Source organism: Lepus europaeus, chromosome 4 (genome assembly GCF_033115175.1).
Source record: "Lepus europaeus isolate LE1 chromosome 4, mLepTim1.pri, whole genome shotgun sequence".
Classification (NCBI taxonomy): domain Eukaryota; kingdom Metazoa; phylum Chordata; class Mammalia; order Lagomorpha; family Leporidae; genus Lepus; species Lepus europaeus.
The window spans coordinates 123,434,212-123,455,483 of NC_084830.1; the positions used below are offsets into that span (position 1 = coordinate 123,434,212).

General features: G+C 42.3%; 1 protein-coding gene across 1 annotated transcript in view; it reads right to left on the reverse strand.

Annotated features, from left to right (window-relative positions):
• Positions 1-6,375, reverse strand: part of ITK (IL2 inducible T cell kinase) — a 66,464-nt gene extending 60,089 nt beyond the window's left edge. The window contains exon 1 of the mRNA XM_062188772.1: positions 6,071-6,375. Coding sequence (XP_062044756.1) covers positions 6,071-6,208 — 138 coding nt within the window. The 5' untranslated portion in view covers positions 6,209-6,375. The remainder of the gene's footprint in view (positions 1-6,070) is intronic.
• Positions 6,376-21,272: the final 14,897 nt, after the last annotated feature.

Sequence of the window (21,272 nt, forward strand, 5' to 3'; positions counted from 1 at the left end):
TCAAGTCCTTGGGGCCTTGCACCCATCTAGGAGACCAAGAAGAAACTCCTGGCTCCTTGCTTTGGATTGGCCCAGCTCTGGCTCTTGTGGCATTTTGGGGAGTGAACCAGTAGATGGAAGACTTTCTCTCTCTCTCTTTCTGTTTTTTCCTCTCTGTAACTCTGCCTTTCAAATAAAATCAATGATCTTTAAAAATAATTCTTATTCTATTGAATACTGAAAGTTTTTACTGAAAATCAAGGAACTAAGTAGATAGTTGACCTCAGAGGGAAATTCTTTATATATGAGAAACCATTTTCTCCTCTGGATTGCTCTTAGTGAGATCCCTGAGAGTTATGAAGGCAAACCCAATGTGGGTGAAGATTAGATGTTGCAAAGCCTACTTTTCCCAGTAGGCCTAAGAACTCATTGATGAATAAAAGCATTTATGACTGTTTGGTTAAGATAGTGGGTGGGTGGGGGTGAGGAGTTAGCATTTTAAGAAAAATATTCATTTGTTTGTTTGAAAGGTAGAGTTAAAGAGAAAGGAGACAGGGATCTTCCAACCACTGGTCCACTCCCCAAATGGCTGCATTTGAGCCAGGAGTCTGAGCCAGCCTGAAGCCAGGAACCAGGAGATTCTTCAACATCTCCCATGTGGTGCCATCTTCCACTGCCTTCCCAGTTACATTAGCAGGGAGTCGGATTGGAAGCCAAACAGCTGGGACTTGAACCTGCAGCCAGCTAGGATACTGGTGCTGCAGGCAGTGGCTGACCCACTATGCCACAGCAGTGGCATCAAAGATTTACCATTTAGCCCATGAAAATTTGGGATAAACTTTAAAGTAGTTTTCTGAAGACTCAATTTCTGAGTTTGATATAAAAATGTCTTGATTGCCATGGACCTCATTGTTCAAGAAACTGAGCTCCAGTGCTCTCCAGAGTAACCTGTCTTCAAGACTGACTCAGAAACTAAGTTTTCACCATTATGGCATTTCTCTGCGGCCCATGTTTACTGCAGAAAATGATGAATAGATGCACCAGTCTCTGAGCAGTAGGAATGAAGTCTAATACAAACATTAGAATATTCACCTCCAAAATGAAAATTCCATATATAATGGTGGTCTCCATAAAAACATCAGCATCATACCACACAGGCAAGTATCAATTCATGGGGGCCTGCACTGTGGAAGAGTAGGTTGGGCCTCTGTGGCACTGGCATCCCATATGGGAACTGGTTTGCATCCTGGCTTCTCCACTTCTGATCCAGCTCCCTGCAGTTCAAGATGGCCACAGTGCTTAGGCCCCTGCACCCACATGGGAGACACGGAAGAGGCTCCTGGCGTTGGATAGGTTCAGTTCCAGTCGTTGTGGCCATTTGGAGAGTGAACCAGCAGATGGAAGACCTCTTTCCATCTATAAGTCTGCCTCTCAAATAAACAAATCTTAAAAAAAAAAATCAATTCATGGTGAAACTCCATTAAGACAGACATGGAAAATGCAGATACCTGAATTGCCAAGTCATTCCCTTGCATCATTGCATTTTACTGCCCAGCTAGGCAAGGCCCACATGTTAGTTTCCAGGTGCTTTTCTGAATTCAGTTTGAATTAGGTGATCTTCATTGTTTCAAATATTTACTAAGCACCTACTATGTATCCAGCACTGTCTTAGAGGATGTTGATACAGTGATAAACAAGCAGTCAAGACCTTTGCACTCAGAGATTTGTCCCTTTAACAGATGCCTTTTTAATAGACAGAAAGGAAACAAGGAAGAAACTCAGTAAACCTAACAAATAAATGCAGATACTGAAGTAATATAGTATGTTTATGCATTTTTATAGCCATGCAAATGGGTCCTAGAAAAATATCCAAATTTGTGGGGGATGAGAAAGGACCACAACTGCAAACATCTGGGATGTTCCAGACAGCGGGAACAGTTAATGCAAAGACCCTGCCCTTGGATGACCTGAAGAACAAGTGCCCCTCTAAGGTATGTCTCACTTGATTCACCCTAATTCTTGGTCCTGAACAAAAATTCTATGGGGGAACTTGAACTTGGAGCATTCAGCGTTCAGAAAGTGGCACTTGTGGTAGAAACACATAAAGGGAGCGTGGTGGGAAATGAATTCAGAAAGCTGTGCAGGAACCACAGGGTGAAGGGACTTGTAGGCCAAAGTTAAGAATTTATTTAAATTAAGAAAAGTTTTAAGTTAAATTGAAAGGCAAAGAGATAGAGAAAGAGAGAGAGAGAGAGAGAGAGAGAGAGAGAGGAACTCATACACACATACACATCTATCCATGGTTTACTCCTCAAATGCCTGACATTTACATTTACATATGCTGAACAGCTATGAAGGACATTAAGGGAAATCATAATATCTGATTTATAATTTTGAAAGTTAATTCTAGGGGTTGCACAGATAAAAATTGAAAAGTGCCTTGATGTCAGAAGGCACCTAGATAGAAGGCAAATGAATCACATAGAAAGAAGTGGGAAGACCCCAGGACTGCTGAACATCTCAAGCAAAAATGTTCAGGCAGTATGAAGATGATCATTACAGAGAATTTAGCTGGAATGACGATGAAAGAAAGGTGAAGAAAAACAGAGAACAGCATTGTTTAACTCTTCAGAAAAGAGTTGGAGCCTGAGAAGCTGCCTCTGTTTGTGTTTCCTGCATGTGCCCCTTGCTCTCAGCTCTTAAAACTCTAGCCATGTTCAAGGACAAGCCATGCACTACCACCTCTAGGGGTCTTGTTTATTTACTCCTACACTCAGGAATCTCCTTTTGAAGGCCTCTGTCACTGTTTTTGTCTGTCTCTACTCTTTGGGCGTGGATTTTTCTTCTTTTGTGTAATTCTAACATCTCCAACTGGAATTACACTCATGTCCTTCCTCCTTCCTTTCTGTCTCCTTTTAATTCCTTCCACAATGAATGAGTGAATATTATGTGCCAGGTAGTTGTAGACACCGGTGATGCCATCTTTAGCAAACTGAGTGCCTGCTGTCATAAAGCTCGAGTTTCATGAAAAGTGGGATAAAGGGAGATGACATTAACACAATAATCATATTAACAAATGTTTAATTACAAGTTTGGCATGTGCTCTGAAGGAAGGGCCCATGTTGCTCTTGCAGGACATAACAGGATTTCCCTAGGCTGCAAAGCTGAACCTTGTGTGGTATGGTTGGAACCTAGCGAGGCAGGAGAAAGAGGGGTGTGAGCTGAGACAGAGGAGATCATGTGGCAGGTTCTGGTGTCCATCCTCAGGGCAAGGGAGAGAACTACTGAAGAGACTTAGAAGGTTCTGATGAAGGCCCTAGGCCTTGATCACCGTCTCCATGTGAAAAGCTCTCGCTGGCTGCAGCGTGGAGGAGAGCAGAGTGTCAAGAGCAGGTGTAAACAAGGAGCTGGAGACTGTTGGAGGTGATGGCAGTCCCAGGTAGGAGAGGTTGGTGGCTTCCACTAGGAATGTGACTGTGGGAGTCTGGGAAGATTCCAGAGGAACTTCAGGAGGAGCTGGCCAAGCTTGCCATTTCTGGACACATAGTGGGGCTCTCTAAAGGGTATGTGAAAATGATAGTGCTCATAATATAATTCACTGCACAAGACCCATGTGGCATGGGGAGCTGATTTCCAGGACCACTCTTTGCACTGTAGACTTCAGAAGAATAACATATCACACCCTTTATAATCCAACAGAGTCTCCAGTCACCCACGAGTAACAATTGCTAATAAAAATAAGCACCCAATCAAACACATGGGACCTAGGCAAGTTATTTAAACTCTCTTTGCCTCAATTTCCTTACCAACTGGAGTAATAAAAGTTCCTAATTGACAAGATGGTTAAAAGGATTAAATAATATTATCCTCACTTATCACAGGGCCTGATGCACACTGAGTGCTCAGTAAACGTTTGTTACTATTTCACTGTTGTTAGGTTAACAGTGACCTCCATCTCATTAAAAGGAAACAACAGATGAGTATGTAACCTAACATGAAGATGCTAGCATTCCACATCAGAGACCCTGGGTGGAATCCCTGGCTCTGATTCCTGACTCCATATTCCTGCCAATACAAACACTGGGATTAGTAGCCACGGGCTCAAGTAGTCGGGTAGCTGACATCTATGTGGGAGACCTAGAGTGAGTTTAAAATATTTAAAGGGAAATGACTGCTCTTTCAACACAGAACAAGAATTTTAGATGTTTTATTCACACACAAAAAATTGACCAATGCTATGATGTATCAGTTCTACATGATAAATCTCCTGAGTTCAAACTTGACTCTGCACTACCTGCCCAAGGGGCTCTGCGCACAGGTAATTCCATGTGCCTTCTGAATGACTGCCAAATTGTTATCAGCGAGAGTCTGCTGAAGATAAGCAATGCTTTTCACTTCTCAAGAAGACACGGTATTATTTCACACGCAACTTAAGAAGTCCAGGCATCCACAGGCTCCGCACCAGCCTGATCTCCTTCAGAACTGCATTTCATTCAAAGTCTGGCTCTGCGAAAACTCTGGATTCACGTCTACATCTGCTCATCGGAGTCCAGCAAGGAATCCAAGCACTTTTGTCTCCCAGTGACTAACAAGCACCTACTTCTGCTTCATAAAGTACAAGTGCCAAGCCCTACTCAAGTTCTCTAAGGACATATAAATACTACAGTGATGCATTAAGAAATCAAACATGCCTCGAAAAATGGCGAAGAAGGGTTAAACAAATGTCACTGCATAGGAACAAAAGGTATTTCAAAAGGCAATAGATCTTGTAGATCATTATTTCTACTTCTTTCACCTTCTATAACGAACCTGCCACAGCTGTTTGCCCAGATTCACTCATATAATGAGAAGCAGAGCCTTCTCTAATGAGAAGTCAGGACGCCTTATCCATGGCTTTTTCTACCAGACTACATTGCTATGTTTATTCTGTTTGCTTTTGTTACTACTGATGTTTCAGAATGTGAGATTATCATTATTTGTATAAAAAGCCTGACCTAGCTAAGCAGCTGTCATCTCTTGGGTAAAAACTGCTGGTCTACAACAATTGGGCTTGATCCCTCCAGGCTCCTGGAAAGTTCCCCAAGGATGAAGAGTTTTGTCATCTATCTTCCAACTTTTAGACAATTAAATGCCTGGGGAATATTATTACAAGATTTCAGGTGAGTAGTGACCTTTTAGTGAAATAAAATTGAATTCATATAACTATTTACACTGGACTGATGACTTAACCATTGCAAGTACTCGTTTCTTCCATAGAAAAATAAGGAAATTGCATTAAAATGTCCCTTAGGTTTATTCTAATATTATATTAATGATGTCTCATAAATTTTAGTATATTTCATATTAAGTTCAAGTTCTATCCAATCATGGTATTTGCTATATAAAATACTATTATAGCTTAAAAATTAAACTTAGTCTTCCAGGGTGACTAAAATTCTAATGAATGTTAAACTTATAGGTTTTAAAAGTAAAATTGGGGCTGGAACTGAGGCATAGCGGGTAAAACCACTGTTAGCAATGCCAGCATCCCATATTGGCACCTTTTCGACTCTGAGCTGCTCCACTTCTGATCTAGCTCTCTACTCGGACCTGGGAAAGCAATGGAAGATGACCCAAGTGCTTTGGCCCCTGCACCCATATGGGAGACCCAGAAGAAGCTCCTGGATCCTGGCTTCGAATCAACTCAACTCTGGCCATTGTGACCATCTGGGAGGGAACCAGTGGATGGAAGACCTCTCTCTCTCTCTCTCTCCCTCTCCCTCTCCCTCTTACTCTCTCTCTCTCTCTGCCTCACCTTCTCTGTGTAACTCTGCCTTTCAAATAAATAAATAAATCTTTTAAAAAAAGAAAAAGTAAAATTGCCTAATATAACCACTTTACCTCTTGAATCCTCTCTGATTTCTTTCATTGTATATTTCATACACTGTAATTTCATATTCTACTCTGATTTCTTTCATTGTACTTCTTTATCATCAGAATTTCTTGTTCTGTGTGTTCTATTTTATTCAGCATTTATATTTTTCAATCTGCCCAGTTCAAATATAACATACCATTTGGAAAAAAAATTAGATAAAAGAATGTGCTCACATACCCCATGACGATCCTCAAAGTAGGCCAGACTGGTTTTGGTTAAAACAAAGAAGCGGACTTTAAAGTTTGAAGGAGAAGTTCTCCTCTTTTGTTGGGATTTCTTGATTAGCTGTTCTTCCAGAAGAATGAAGTTGTTCATGATTCAGTTGTTACAAAGGGAGGTGTCTTCAGCATCACAGAGGAGCACAACCTGAGCACAGGGCTTCAGGCAAAGAATGCGATGGGGAGGCGGTTGATCTTCAGAGAGCTGCGCACCAGCAGCATGTCTCCAACATTATCTTTCTATCAACATTCAGCCAACCTCGTGGAGCTTCTCCTCTGATGTCAAAGACCATAACCACATCCTTTAGAAATTCACAAGACTAAGAGGCACATGTGAAAAAAAAAATACACTCTTTGCTGTATGGTTTGGAAATGCTATTTAAAAAAATTTAGACTCAAAATTTTATTAAGGATCAGAATTTAATCTCATAGCTCCTGGCATATCCCATCCAACAGTGGAGGTGCATAGCACAAGAGGTAAGAACATAGACTCTGAAACCAACAGGGCACAGCTTGTCTATTAGTTTCCTGTGCTTGCTGGAACAAATTGCCACAAACTTAGGGGCTCAATGCAACAAAAAATGTATTATCTTACAAGTCTGCAGTTCAGAGGTCCAAAATGTATCTCCCTGATCTAAAATGAAGCTGTCCGGGGCCTGTAGTCCTTTCTGGAGGCTCTTGAGGGGGCAGTCTGTTTCCAGGGCCTTTCCAGCTTCTGTTCTCCGGCCCCATATTGCTTGGGTGTTGGCCTTCTTCCTCCCTCTTCAAAGCCGCAGGTCAGTCCTGCTCACCGTGTATCATCGTAATCTCTTGTGTCTTCCTCTTCCATAGCTAAGGGCCCTTGCGATTGCACTGGGCTTGCCCAGTGAAGGATAAGATCTCTATTTTAATGTCAACGGATTTCATCTGTTTCCTGAGCTTTCCTTTGCTGCTCATTTAGCATTTTCACAGGTCCTGGGGATTAGGACATGAACTTCTTCAGGCAGAGCCACTATGCCATGTACTACAATTTGAATTCCAGCTTCACCACTTAACCAGCTGTGAGACTGCAGGCCAATTACTCAGTAGTGCTGGGGCTTAGAGTTTTTTCATCTGTGAAAGGGAATAACAGTGCTCCTATGTTAAGGCATCACAGAGCTCTTGTCTTTTTTTTTTTTTTTTTTTTTTATTGCCAGCCTCCTCTTGAACCCTGCTTGTTTCTTTTACCCCAGATTTCTGTATACCAGTCCCTACCCCTGCCTCCTTGCACAGTCCCCATGCCACCTTGCACATGTTAGTCATTCTACCAGAAAACAACTCCCATTGCCTTCTTCTCCAGGTTAATTCTTTAAAAAAAAAAAAAAAGATATATTTATTTACTTGAAAGAGTCACAGAGAGAAAGAGAGGGAGAGAGAGAGAGAGAGAGAGAGAGGTCTTCCATCTGCTGGTTCACTCCCCAGATGGCCACAATGGCTGGAGCTATGCAGATCCGAAGCCAGGAGCCAGAAGCTTCTTCTGGGTCTCCCAAGTGCATGCTGGGGCCCAAGGACTTGGGCCATCTTCTACTGCTTTCCCAGGCACAGAGCTGGATCGGAAGTGGAGTAGCCGAGAATGCAACCAGCGCCCACATGAGATGCCAACACTTCGGCCGGTGGCTTTACGTGCTACACCACAGCACCAGCCCCTTCAGGTTAATTCTAAACTGTGCTACAAGTCTCAGTGGTCATGTCACTTCTTAACGGAAGCCTACCTGTTTTTCCTAAGTCTAATTTATCAATCACATACATATGGCATCGTGTACCTTTTTCTTGATACTCCCTAAGTTAGTCTTAATTGTGTACTTGGGAGGGAGATTTTGGATTCGAGTTTGTCTCTTCCTGTAGTCCAGACGCTTCCATGATGGCAAGGACTATGAGGTGTGGCTTTGCTCACGGGCACACTCGTAGACTTAGCAAACATCACAGTGCCTGGTGGTTTCAGAAAATTTGTTAAATGGATAATCACTAAATGGAAACGAGAGTTAAAAGAGACAACAAGCACAAAACACTTACAAATTACTTACATTGGAATTTATTATTTTTAAAAAATGCAGAAAAGAGGCAGTTTTGGGGGGAGGTAGTTTTTGGTTGTTGTTTTTATTTTCCTGAATTTGGGTTTGAGGTATGGATTGATATTTTCTCAAATATTTACTGTCCCCTTTTTCCTGGGGTAACTGATTGTCTAAAGGTTATCTGGGTATCTGGTCAGTGAAAGAATAAAGACTCTATTTTTTAGCCTCATTTGTAACTAGCTATAGACATGTGACTCCTTTCTGGCCAGCAGAATATAGCAGAACCGATTAGCACAAGTTCAGGAAATGTTCCTAATAGGAGTCTCAATTTTCTTTTCATTTAATTTTTCCTCTTCCTGTTGATTTGAATGTTGATGTGATTGTTGGATCCAGAGCTTCTATGCATGCTGAAGACAATAGACAATAAGAAAGAAAGAGCCTGGGGGCCTGATGACCATGGGTTTTCCATGGTGGCCCTGGGTCAGCTTTTTTAAAAAATAAATGGGAATAAACTGTTTTCTAAGCCCTTGTTGTTTTGAGATTTCTATCACCAATAACAAGCCTAATTCTAACTACTGTTGTGCCATCTTCTCCAACCAGACTAAAAATCCCATTGGAAAGGGTAGATTTATACTTTCTGGTTCAGGGTAAAAGCTTCACAGACTTCACCGGGGAAAGCAGAACATCATTACTAGGGCATTTTTCGTCTGTCAAAGCTTCACAGAATCCAATCATACATAATTTTATTCTCTTTCTCTTGGAGCCTTTATATCTCAGTAACTAGGATTAGTCTTTGTCTACTAATATAACCTTAGGAGGCCCAATCAGCTCAATCAGCTCAAGGAAAATATAAACAGTCATTTAGTTTGTTTTGGTTCAAAAAGTTCAGTAAACAGCATCCACATTCCAGGAGCCCTCATGGCCAAAGAAAACAATTTAGGCATCAAAAGAAATTATAACTGCAATGAATTGGAGAACTGCACACCTCTAAAAATAATAAATTCATAAGAAAATTTTAAAAAATGTTTCCCAATCCATTGATCACTTTTGAAAGATCCCCCCAAAAATAACTTGTCTTTCTAAGAACTGTAAGGAAAGGAAAAGAATAAAATATATTTCTTGCTTTTCCTGAGGTTCTCTCTATGAGCTTACTAATGAAATATGTAATGGAGGAAAAGTCCTTCTTAGAGAAGCTAATCCATGAAAGAGTGATAGAACATCATCATTTTTCAATCCTAATGAAGTGATGGATCTGGCCAACAATCATCAATGGCTGTTAAAATCATTGTGTGGAAAGCCAAGAGGAAAATGCACAATTGTCATGCGAATCTAACAGCACAGTAGCACACTGATCAATCTGAACATCATAAAAAGAGAGATAATCCGACATTATATGTCCCCTGCAGTGATGCAATAGGAAGTACACAAAGCCACCCACACAGAAGTCTTGCTGAACTGAAAAAGAGTATCAAGCATGATCTAAGTAAACCTCTAGATCAAAATCCAGGTTTGCAGGAAATACAGGAGATAACAGAATGTTGGCAAATGACACCATGGAGACATGATTGGTTAAGTTCAGAACACACAGAGTGCTCAGGACAACTGGCCAACAGCATCTGCAACAAGTAAGTTCTAGGGACAATATAGATGAAAGAGACGTTATCAAGCATATGAGGACCCTGACTCAGAGCCATTGTTCAAAGACAATATGAGACAATTGGGGACATTTTAACACTGGATATCTGATGACATTAGGAAATTGTTCATTTTCAAGGTTTGATAATGGCACCAATGTCATGTTAAAATAGTCTTATACTCTACATCAGCACACTGAATTATTGATAACAAAATGTCTGATGTTTGTTTCAGTATAATTCAGTGGAAGAGGACAAACAGGTAAGGAACCGTTTGGTAGTTGTTTAAGTTGGGTATTGGGTATATGGCAGATCATTATTCCATTTTCCTTATGTTGACACATGTTTGAAAATTTTTGTAATAAAAAGATGAGGAGCAGGTGTTTTGGCTCAGTGGATTAAGCTGCTGTTTGCTATGCCCGCATACCATATCAGAGTCCCTAGGACTGAGTTCTACTTCCATGCTTCCAGTCCAGCTTCCTGCTAATGGGCTTGTGAAGCAGCAGATGATGGTCCAAGTCCTTGTGTCCCTGCCATCCATGTGGGAGACTTGGATGGAGTTCCAGGTCCTGGCTTCAGCCTTGCCCAGCCCTGGGTATTGTGGGCATTGGAGAGTGAACAATGGATGGAATATCTTTCACTGTCTCTGTCTCTTTCTCTGTCTCTCATGCTCTGTCATTCTTTTAAATAAATAAATAAATCTTTAAAAAATGTTAAGGAAGAAAAAGAGAAGTCAGGCCAGTTTAGTGTGATAATCAAAACTCCAAAGACTCATTCAGTTTAATACTTTTCCTCCAAGTCAGCATTGATATGCTTCAGGATTGGAAGCAAGCTAGTTTCCGCACTATGTCTTAACTCCTTCTACTTCCGCACCACAAGATACCAAGTTTTCTGAGCCACCCCTTAGGCTCAGGCTGGGGAAACAGAGGAAGGGAAGGAAAGGGTCCAGCAGCCAATGAAGCTATAATAGTAATCTGGGCTTGATACCCTTGGGATGTGGTGCACTCACAATTGCTGCTTTTCTTTTCCTGGGAATTTTGTTGTGTATTTTGTTGTTTTCAGAGACTTCCCAGTTGATATCTCTGATGGCTGTTTCCCTAATGTGAGATGCCACTCTAATTGTGCAACGAGCCTGACTCTCAGTCCACCCCCTCTTCCAACACTGACCTTCAACTCTGTTGGGGTCCCTTTACTTTCTAGGTTGTGCCTTGGTGTGCAATTTCCCTGAAACAAACACACATGACTTAATCCATCTCATGGCTCTACTGGAAGACTTGGTTATCCTCGCTCTGCCATTGCCAAATGTGTCACTTGCATTGTCCCTCTGGAACCAAATGAGCAGGCTTTCACCATTACATTTCTCCAAGTGGGATTCAGGCATCAATCCTTACATCTCCACAACTCTCTGACGCTCATACCAAGCTCACTGAGTAGGACAAGTGAAGTCCCTGTCACTTGTCTTCTGGTCGATATAAGCACCACTCCCCTTCCACCATGGGTTGGGGATGACAGGAAATGCTTGGCACACCAAAAGCATGCTATCTTTTGATTTGATTTTTCAGTCCTTGCTTCTTAAAGACTGGAGTGGGCAAACACTATTTCTTGCAGAACATAGTTTGCCCATTATTAAGTCAGTTGTGCATACAGTTCCCCACTTTAGACCATGGGAGTACTTGAGACTTTCAAATCAATTTTTTCTAAGCCATGAAGCCTTAAATGAAGATGTTGAGAAAACCTCACTTAACATCCTATAGAAAAGCAAAAACCAATCTGGCTTCATACTGTTGGGTCTAGTCCTTCAGCGCGATGATATCAGAAGTTCCCTAGTTCTGTGTGGCTTCACACTGAACAGGGTCTTATCTAGGGCAGCATAGTGGCTTCCAGGAGTGAAAGGCTGGCATTTCACCAGGACAGCTGATTCTCTTTCTGTGTAGTTCAGCAGGAGGCCCAGAGTTGTGGATTGTTGTCCTGGTGTCAGTGACATGCACTCACATGTACCTCAATCAATACAGCCAAGGCGATACAATAGTGTCTTGTTCTAGGTCTGGACCCACTCCTGGATTTGAGGGTGTGGTAAGATCACCCCTACCCAACCACCTGGACTGAGAGCGGAGAGAGGTGGTTACCACCATGGGGGCAGGACAGTGCTCTGGTCATCAGTTATTGAATCTCACACAGACCTAAAGCCTACCTCATTACTTTGTTATTTCAGATCCCTTGAACCTCCAAGCCTCTGCCCTAATGCAGGGGACAGCAAGAGTTGTCTTGTATCCAGGCCAAAGAGATCATTCAATTATCCTCCTAGGACATGGCTCTGAAACGTCTTACCTTCCTGTAGCTCCTACCTAAACTTAACCAGGTTTATTAGTATCTGAATAAAAGCAATACCCAAGGTATTGTGATAACTATGTGATCTCATTCTGCTGGAAAAACATAAAGCTTCTTTCTTTCCAGATCTATCAGTCTTAAAAAGAAGCATATCATGAGTATAAACAGACATATGTACAAAATGTTCACAGCAGTGATTTTTGTAATAGAAGCTACCTACATGTTTAACAATGAGACATGGAGACAAGGTAATGTTACAAGATCATGGACATGAATAAAGTATATCAACAGTGTATCAATCTAAACACCTATCAGATATATTGCTAATAGAGATAAGGTGCAGGATGATATGTATGGTATATTTTTGTTTTTATATTACAAGCATTTTGTGTTTATAATAATGTATATGTTGAGTGGCCAGGACTGTGGCATAGTGGGTAAAGCTGCCGCCTGCAGTGCTGGCATCCCATATGGGTGCCGGTTCGATTCCCGGCTGCTCCACTTCTGATTGAGCTCTCTGCTATGGCCTTGGAAAGCAGTAGAGGATGGCCCAAGGCCTTGGGCCCTGCACCTGTGTGGAAAGACCCGGAGGAAGCTCCTTGCTCCTGGCTCGAGAGTGACACAGCTCCAGGTGTTGCAGCCATTTGGGGAGTTAAACAGAGGATGGAAGACCTCTCTCTCTCCCTCCCTCTTCTTCTCTCTCTGTGTAACTCTGACTTTTAAATAAACAAATAAATCTTTAAAAAAAATGTATATGTTCAGGGGTAGTTTCAGGAAATTTAGAATTGAACTTCCAGCAAACAGAACTGGTTGGAGAGAGTTAACTTTCAGTTTTTAATTTATATACTTTAAAAAATGATGTTGGATTATGTTTTACTTTGACTTAAAATAAAAATAGGGGCCGGCATTGTGGCATAGCAGGTTAAGTCACCATGTGCAATGCTGGCATCCCATCTGGGTGTCCATTCAAGTCCCAACTGTTTCTCACTTCTGATCCAACTTCCTGCTAATACACCTGGGAAAGTAGTGGAAGATGGTCCAAGTCCTCGTGCCCCTAACACCTATGTGGGAGACCCAGACAGTTTCTGGCTCCTGGCTTCAACCTGGCCCAGGTCCAGTTACGTAGGCATTCAGAGAACGGCCGTTTGGGGAGAAGATTGATCTCTCTCCATAAATTTGCCGTTAAAATAAATAAATCCTTAAAAAGAAAACAAAATAAAAATGTATCTTGTGTCAGAAATCATTGGCTGTATTCGAAGACAGTGATAACTGAGGTGGCTGAGAAACTCAGGGCTAAAGTTTTTGAAATACACATCACATATATTTCTGGTAACAAAAGTAAGATATATTTTTGGTGTAGAGACAAACAAAAATAAATATCGTTGCTAATCTCAACCCTCAGAAGGAAAAAATGTTAATATTTGTTACATTCTGCTACTTCTTTTTCAGAGTTAAATTTAATACCTACTTGCAATCACTTTGTATCAGCTCCTGAAACAGTTCCTTCCCACTAGCTCTATATAGCTCCCGAACTCTATTTTGTCTTTAATGTTAACTGTGCTTTTTATCTCTCTGTGTATTTGGTCACAAGGTTTTTCAGTGTAACATCAAATAAACAAATAAATACATAAAGTGAAGTGAGACATCAAGTAGGAAGCAGAGACCAAGAAATAGTCCTAAGTCAACAATGATCAAAATTTTGGTTAGGAAGGTTGCATGACATTTTGCATAGTCATTAAGATGTGGTTTGCTTGGGATGCTTGCATTCCATAACTGAAAACCTGAGTTTGAGTCCCAGCTCTGCTTCTGATGCAGCTTCCTGATCATGTGCACCCTGGGAGGTAGCAGGTGATGGCTCATGTACTTGGGGTTCCTGCTACCCATGTGAGAGATCTGCTTTGGGCTTCAGTGTCCTGGCTTTAGCTTGGCTCAGCTCCAGCTGTTGCAGCCATTTGGGGAGTGAACCACTAGACAGATCTCTCTGCGTCTCTCTGTGCCTTTTGATTTAAAATACACAAATAAGCCGGCGCCGTGGCTCAATAGGCTAATCCTCCACCTAGCGGCACCAGCACACCGGGTTCTAGTCCCAATCGGGGCACCGGATTCTGTCCCAGTTGCTCCTCTTCCAGCCCAGCTCTCTGCTGTGGCCAGGGAGTGCAGTGGAGGATGGCCCAAGTGCTTGGGCCCTGCACCCGCATGGGAGACCAGGAGAAGCACCTGGCTCCTGCCTTGGGATCAGCGCGGTGTGCCGGCTGCAGTGCACCGGCCGCGGCGGCCATTGGAGGGTGAACCAACGGCAAAGGAAAACCTTTCTGTCTGTCTGTCTCTCTCTCACTGTCCACTCCGCCTGTTAAAAAAAAAATACACAAATACATAAAGAATTGGTTTGCTGTGGAGTTAAATAAGGGTGAGCAGAGCCATACCGAGGAGGGTGGAAGGGAGAGGAGGAGAGGAGATGGTGCTTGGATCACAACGTTGAGAAATTTATTTTGATCACCTGTCTGGCTTGTTTTGTTTGTACCAGCTCATTTTCCTTTTAAACCTGGAGCAGAAGCAAATTGATTTGCATACAGGAAGATCTAGGTGTCTGTAGTCTTCTCTGACAGCCAGAATGTGAAGCAGAAATCAGGCTGGTTTCAAGAAGTCCTAGGTGTCCAAGGCAAACCACAGCTCATCCCACGCCACCTCAGCTTAGCAGCATCAACATAAAAGTCTGTGAAATGTATTTTAGGCCAGGGATTTACCCAGCAGGTATGTGTTGTGTACAGTGTGGAAATCTCCCCACCCTCACATCCTGCCTAGCTCACAATGCACCCCAGACTGTGCACATTCATTGCAAAGGCTATGTTTAGCTGGCTCCTCACCTTGCTTTTCAAAATAGTAGATGAGGAATCAGTCATTGATTTGAAACCTCTTTCCACGGTAAATGTTCAAACTTCTTCCTTTTGTAATCTTGCATGTGTATGGATACTCAGTACCTTTTAGACACTGCTTTGTGTTTTCACTCCACATCTCTTCAACCATAGGCTCATTTCAAATGTAGTGTTTAGCTTAGTGGTCAAGAAACTGCATGGGATGCTCCCATCTCGTTTTGGAGTGCCCGGGTATGAGTCCTGATCCCGCTTCTGATAATATTCACCCTGGGAGGCAGCAGGTGATGGCTCGAGTACTTGAGTCCTAATGCCCATGGGAGAGACTTGGATTAAGTTCTGGGCTCCTGGCTTTAGCCTGGTCCAGCCCTGGATGTTGCAGGCATTTAAGGAGTGAACCCGTGTTTGGGAGCTCTCTCTGTTTTTCAAATAGGATAAAATAAATTAATTAAATGGGAAAATAACTTTACAATTGTGGTTTTGGCAGATTTTCTTTTTAGAAAACAATTATTGCTGGTTTCAGATACAGGCTCATCATTCATTCAGCTCATACACTATTAGTGCAACATATATTTGTTTGTCTTTCTGCCTTCTTCTCTGTGTTCAGTGCTTTTGTCGACTGGTTTTTAAGTGCTCAAAAGTTAAGATCATGGCTTATACATGCTCCACCATACTCTTTGCTAAGAAGAATGACCTAAACTTGCAAATAGAAAAAAAAAAGTGCCTATGTAAAGCAAGCAACATGTTCTTTTAAGATTATATTAAACTTTGCCTCTCGAGGATTTTTGAAAAAGATTTATTTATTTGAAAGGCAGAATTACAGAGAGGGAGAGAGAGAAAAAGAGAGATCTTCGATTCACTGATTCACTCTCCAAATGGCCGCAAAAGCCAAGGTTGAGCCAGGCCAAAGCCAGGAGCATGGAATTCCATTAGGGTCTCCCACATTGTGACACGGACCCAAGCACTTAGCCATCATCTGCTGCTTTCCCAGGCACATTAGCAGAAGGTGGATAGAAAGTGGAGCAGCCAGAACTTGAATGGGTACTCACATGGGATGTTGGCATAACAGGTGAGGGCTTAACCCACTGTGCCATAATACTGGCTTGAATATTATTTCATTATCTAAAAAAAAAAAAAAACTTGGCAAACAATGGAACAATGGGATTGAATCAATAAGTGAAGATTTAAATACAACTACCTATATTTTAATAAAAAGAAGCAATGAAGAGGACTCATAAATTTGTTTGTAAAGCAGAATAACAGAGAGAGAGGGAGAGATGTAGTAGACAGGAAGAGAGAGAAAGAGAAAGGGAGAGGGGAGAGGAGAGGAAAGAGAAAGACAGGGAGAGAGAGAGAGAGAGAGAGAGAGAGAGAGAGAGATTTTCACTCCACTGGTTCACTCCTCAAATGGCTGCAACAGCCAGGTATGGTCCAGGTCAAAGCCAAGAACCAGGAGCCCTATCCTGCTCTCCCAAATGGGTGGGCAGGGGCTTAAGAACCTGGATCATCTTCTGTTGCCTTCCCAGGCACATTAGCAGGAAGATGGACCTGAAGCTGAGCATCCAGGACTCCAAGTGGCACTCCCATATGAGATGCCAGTGACACACATAGTGGTTTAATTCACTACGCCACAGTGCTGGCCACTATCTATTATTGTCAATAGATTCATTGAGATGTAAGTCATATACCACAAAATTCATCTATTGAGAGTGTACAGTTTGGTGGTTTTTAATATATTCACAGAGCCGTAAAATCTTCAAAATTTAATTCTAGACCATTGTCAATGCTTTAAGAAGGCTATCTGTCACTAATTCAAGTCTCAACTCTGTGAAGTCCTAGGATAACTTGTAAATTTTCATTCCTAGGAGTTGCAAAGGATTTCCAACCAGTAGAAAAGATAACCCCCAAAATTATGATTTTATTGCACTTGAGACAGTTAATCAGTACCATAAGATGACAATGTTATTTTATCATTCTTTCCCCAATGCCAACGTATTTTTCCTCTAATTCTCTTATTTGAGCCATCTTTACCACCCTACAGGTTCCCCTATTACAGGTTAGTTAGTTCTTTAACATACATTCATTCTATATTCGTATGAGCATCAGCATTTCAAATTTTTAAAATATATTTTGACAACCTAAATTCTCTTGGCATAATGATAGACACACAGTAGGCAATCAGTAAAAATATGTCGACTGAGGAGACGTCTGTTAGATTTTCAGCTTTGAGAAGAGAGAATATATTTTTAAAGGTGTTAAGGAAAAATTAGAAAATGCACTTGGAATGATATTTTGTGTCTTTATCATCTACAAGATTTTGTGCAAGGAAGTTAAATTTGAATGAAACGAGTTATTTACATCCTTTCTACATGAAAGTTTGAATCAAAGAATATTCTAAAGATATAATTTTACTGGTATAATATCTTTGTAAATCTGTAATTAAAGTATAATTTTTTGTGTAGGTAGTATATGCGATTGTGTGAAATGTTCGAGGTATGAAAGGGCATGCTGGGACTGGCATTGTGGCACAGCAGATTAAGTCTCCACCTGCAATGCTGGCATCCCAAATGAGCGCTGTTTCAAGTCCTGGTTGTTCTACTGATCTGGCTCACTGCTAAATGTCCCAGGAAAGCGGCAGAAGATGGCCTAAGTTCTGAGGGCCCTGGCACCCACATGGGAGATGTGGATGGAATTCCAGGCTCCTGGCTTCAGTCTGGCCCAGCCCCAGCTGTTACTGTCATCTGGGGAGTGAACTGGTGGATGAAAGATCTCTCTCCCTTTCTCTGTTTCTCCCACTCTGTCTAACTCTGCTGTTGCTGGCTGCTGCTGCATCTGCTAGGCCCCGATGCTGGCCCAATGTTTTATTCTTCTGAGAATGAGTTGCTCCAAAGTAGTTCCTGCTAACAGTTTTGTGTGTCCCTCCCACCTCACTCATAAGAACACACATATTAAATATTAATTAAAAATATATGAACAGGGGGCCGGCGCCGTGGCTCACTTGGCTAATCCTCCGCCTACATATGGGAGCCGGGTTCTAGTCCCATTTGCCCCTCTTCCAGTCCAGCTCTCTGCTGTGGCCCGGGAAGGCAGTGGAGGATGGCCCAAGTGTTTGGGCCCCTGCACCCAAGTGGGAGACCAGGAAAAGCACCTGGCTCCTGGCTTCGGATCAGCGCAGCACCGGCCGTAGTAGCCATTTGGGGGGTGAACCAACAGAAGGAAGACCTTTCTCTCTGTCTCTCTCTCTCTCACTGAATAACTCTACCTGTCAAATAAAAAAATATATGACCAACTATGTATGCTATTTTGCAACTTGTTTTCTTCAAATCTGTCAGGGGCAGTCTTCACAGTAGTGCCCTTCATCAGACGCTGTCTACTGGTTGGTCCCTTCTTACTTTCACTTTTACCACACATGCCTTAGCCAGCAGTGCATCTTACAGGAGCCACTCAGTCTCCACTCCCATCTCCCCTGGACTTCCACAATCTCTTTTCAGTATAGTAGCCACCAGTGAGACTTTATCTAAGTGGGTCACATCATCACCCATTCAGAGCAAAGCCGAAGACCTCACATTCAGGCGATCTGCCCCTTTGCCATCACCCCAGATACCTCTCAGCCTGATCTCCAACCACTCTTGTCCCTCACTCACTCCGCTCTTGTCACTGCCTTGGAGTTCCACAAACTCAGCAGGCTCTGGGCCCTTGCTCTCCCCTCTGGCCGTGGCTCTTCTCCAGAGTCTGGCACGGCTTCCTCTCTGAGCTCCCTTACATCTTTGCTCCAAGGTCACTGGCGCCTTCTTGACTCCCTCTGCCCACTCCTTCACCCACTCTCCTCCTGCTTGCCTACTTATTTTTCTCCATAGCACTAACCAGCATTGGCATATCAGGTACTTCACTTTCTTACAGCCTGTGTACAAGTTCTGCGAGACAAGGATATTCATTTATTTTGTTCATTGCACCTATTTTGTTCCCAGCACCTAGCACAAAGTCTGTCACAAATAAATTACTTAGTATCATTGAATGAATAGATGGATTTATGCTGAATGGTCCTTGTATATTTGTTTTATATTGTTGTAACCCAGTCTAGTTTAGCTTAACCACTGCCACATTATTGGACTTCAACATGCTTTTGGTACTATATGTCCTCAGTGAAGTCACTTAAATTCTCTGAGCCTCGATATTTCCCTTTAAGAAAGAGGGATGGTAGCTGTACTTAGATTGTTTAAAAAAATTATTTTTTTACTTGAAAGTCAGAGTTGCCGAGAGAGGGAGAGATAGAGAAAGAGGGGGGATGGTCCACCCACTGGTTCACTCCCCAAGTAGCTACAACAGCCAGGGCTGAGCCAGGAGCCAAGAGCTTCATCCAGGTCTCCCATGTAGGTGGCAGGGGCTCAAGCACTTAGATCACCTCCCCTGATTTTCTCAGGCCATTATCAGGGAACTGGATTGCAAGTGGATCAGCTGGGATGTGAATCTGCACACACATGGGATGCTGACATTGCAGGCAGTGGCTTTATCTGCTATTCCATAACACTGACTCCTGTACTTAGATTTTATAAGGGTGTTGTGAAGACTAAAATTTTTAAAGAAAGTAAAAGTGGCTAGCATGCTTGGCTCATAGTAAGTTCTCAATAATATGATTATGATTTGCCTCATTATTACCTATTCAGCAGATATGGACTTATGAGAGGAACATATGGATGAGTATTATATGAGGGTACTATGAACAACTGGAATGAAATGATTATTTTAGTGCAAAGCATTTTGAAGTCTTTGCATATGAGGAGAGAGAGAAAGAAAGAGAGTGAGAGAACCCACTTCTTATCTTTAAACCTAGTAGTGTTGACTTTTACTGATTATCTCCATATATCACAACATGAGCCACTCTGTCCTTTATCTTTTGGAAAAATCACTCAACATCTTTAGAAAAAAATATTTTAGCTCTTTAGAAAACAAGAACTTTATCTTTGCTTTTCCATTTTCTTGCTGGTCACAAACAAGGCACTTTTGTTGAAAAAATGCATGGGAGAAGGAATCTCAATGGACGTAAGTAAACCATATTGGTTGACAAGCTGCCATATGCAAGGGCCTGTGGTAGACAAGGTGGACATAAAAAATAGCACTGCATGACTATTTCAAGACCTCAATATAGTGATCATTGAGCCTGGAGGATGTATGTTTATCTCAGAAGTAGTTTTCTAACTGGAGGAGGGGGAATTTGGATTCATCACCTTGTGCAAAGTTTAAAAAAAAAAAAAAAAGAAAGAAAGAAAATCTCCAGAAAAACATCGTGGCCACAATTTTTCTGAAAAGCTTTTCAAAGAAACCAAATGTCAATGGTTTATCAAGTCGACATCAAGAGTGAAACAGCAGGCATCACAGTGTGGGAAATCCTATGGTGATTCAAGACCTCCGTGAATTCCTGTGGTTCCCAGAAAGGGCCCACGCAGATTGCTATCCATCCTGATTCTGTGTTTGACACAGAATGAGCCTGTAACCATGAGCCATGCAGCTTGGGGCACAGAGGAAGCCCTGATCTGGGTTTTAAGACTGAGGTTGGAATCCAGCTCTGCCCTCTCATACCGAACAAGAAAATCCTGCGCCTCAATGTCCTCACTGTACACTTGTGTTCTTTAAGATTAACTTCCTTCCAACAAGGGAAGGAGTGAGAATTCCTCCATAGCCTACAAATTGCTTCCAAATGGGCCTGATTCTGAGGAGTGGAAGAATTCTTGCATTCATTCAGCAGCTACTGAGTGGCAGCCAGCACTCCGTCACCTGCACACTGGGGACTGGGAGACTAAAAACCAAAGACGATCCCTGCCCTTAGCGATAACATAGTTCACTTCCAAGATTTTATTCCAAGGAAGGAATTCAGCAGATGTAAAAATACATTTGCAGGAAGATGGCCCTTGCTGGACTACCCATATCACTAACAAAGCTGGGTATTTACAACCCAGACATTTGCAAAAGCAGGATGTCTTCATAAATTGTGTATTCTGACAGTTTGACTTAAAACAATGGATAAAAAAATTAAAAAGTATATCCAGGCTACCCACACCTACATCCTGACAGGGTCAGGCTGTTCGTGGTGTGTTTGTGGGAAGGCTGGTGACCCTGCCCTGAGGGGTAGCTGCTTGGAGGCTGGGACAAAGGGGAGTATGTTGGTGACAGGTCACAAAGGACAGTAGAGGGTAAATGTGGTGGTGCAAGGAGACTTGGGCAGAAGCCCTGCAGGGAGATGGGCAATTGCCTTCACACACTCTCTCTCTTGGGGACTCGATTTGTGGCTGGCGGAGCTGTCC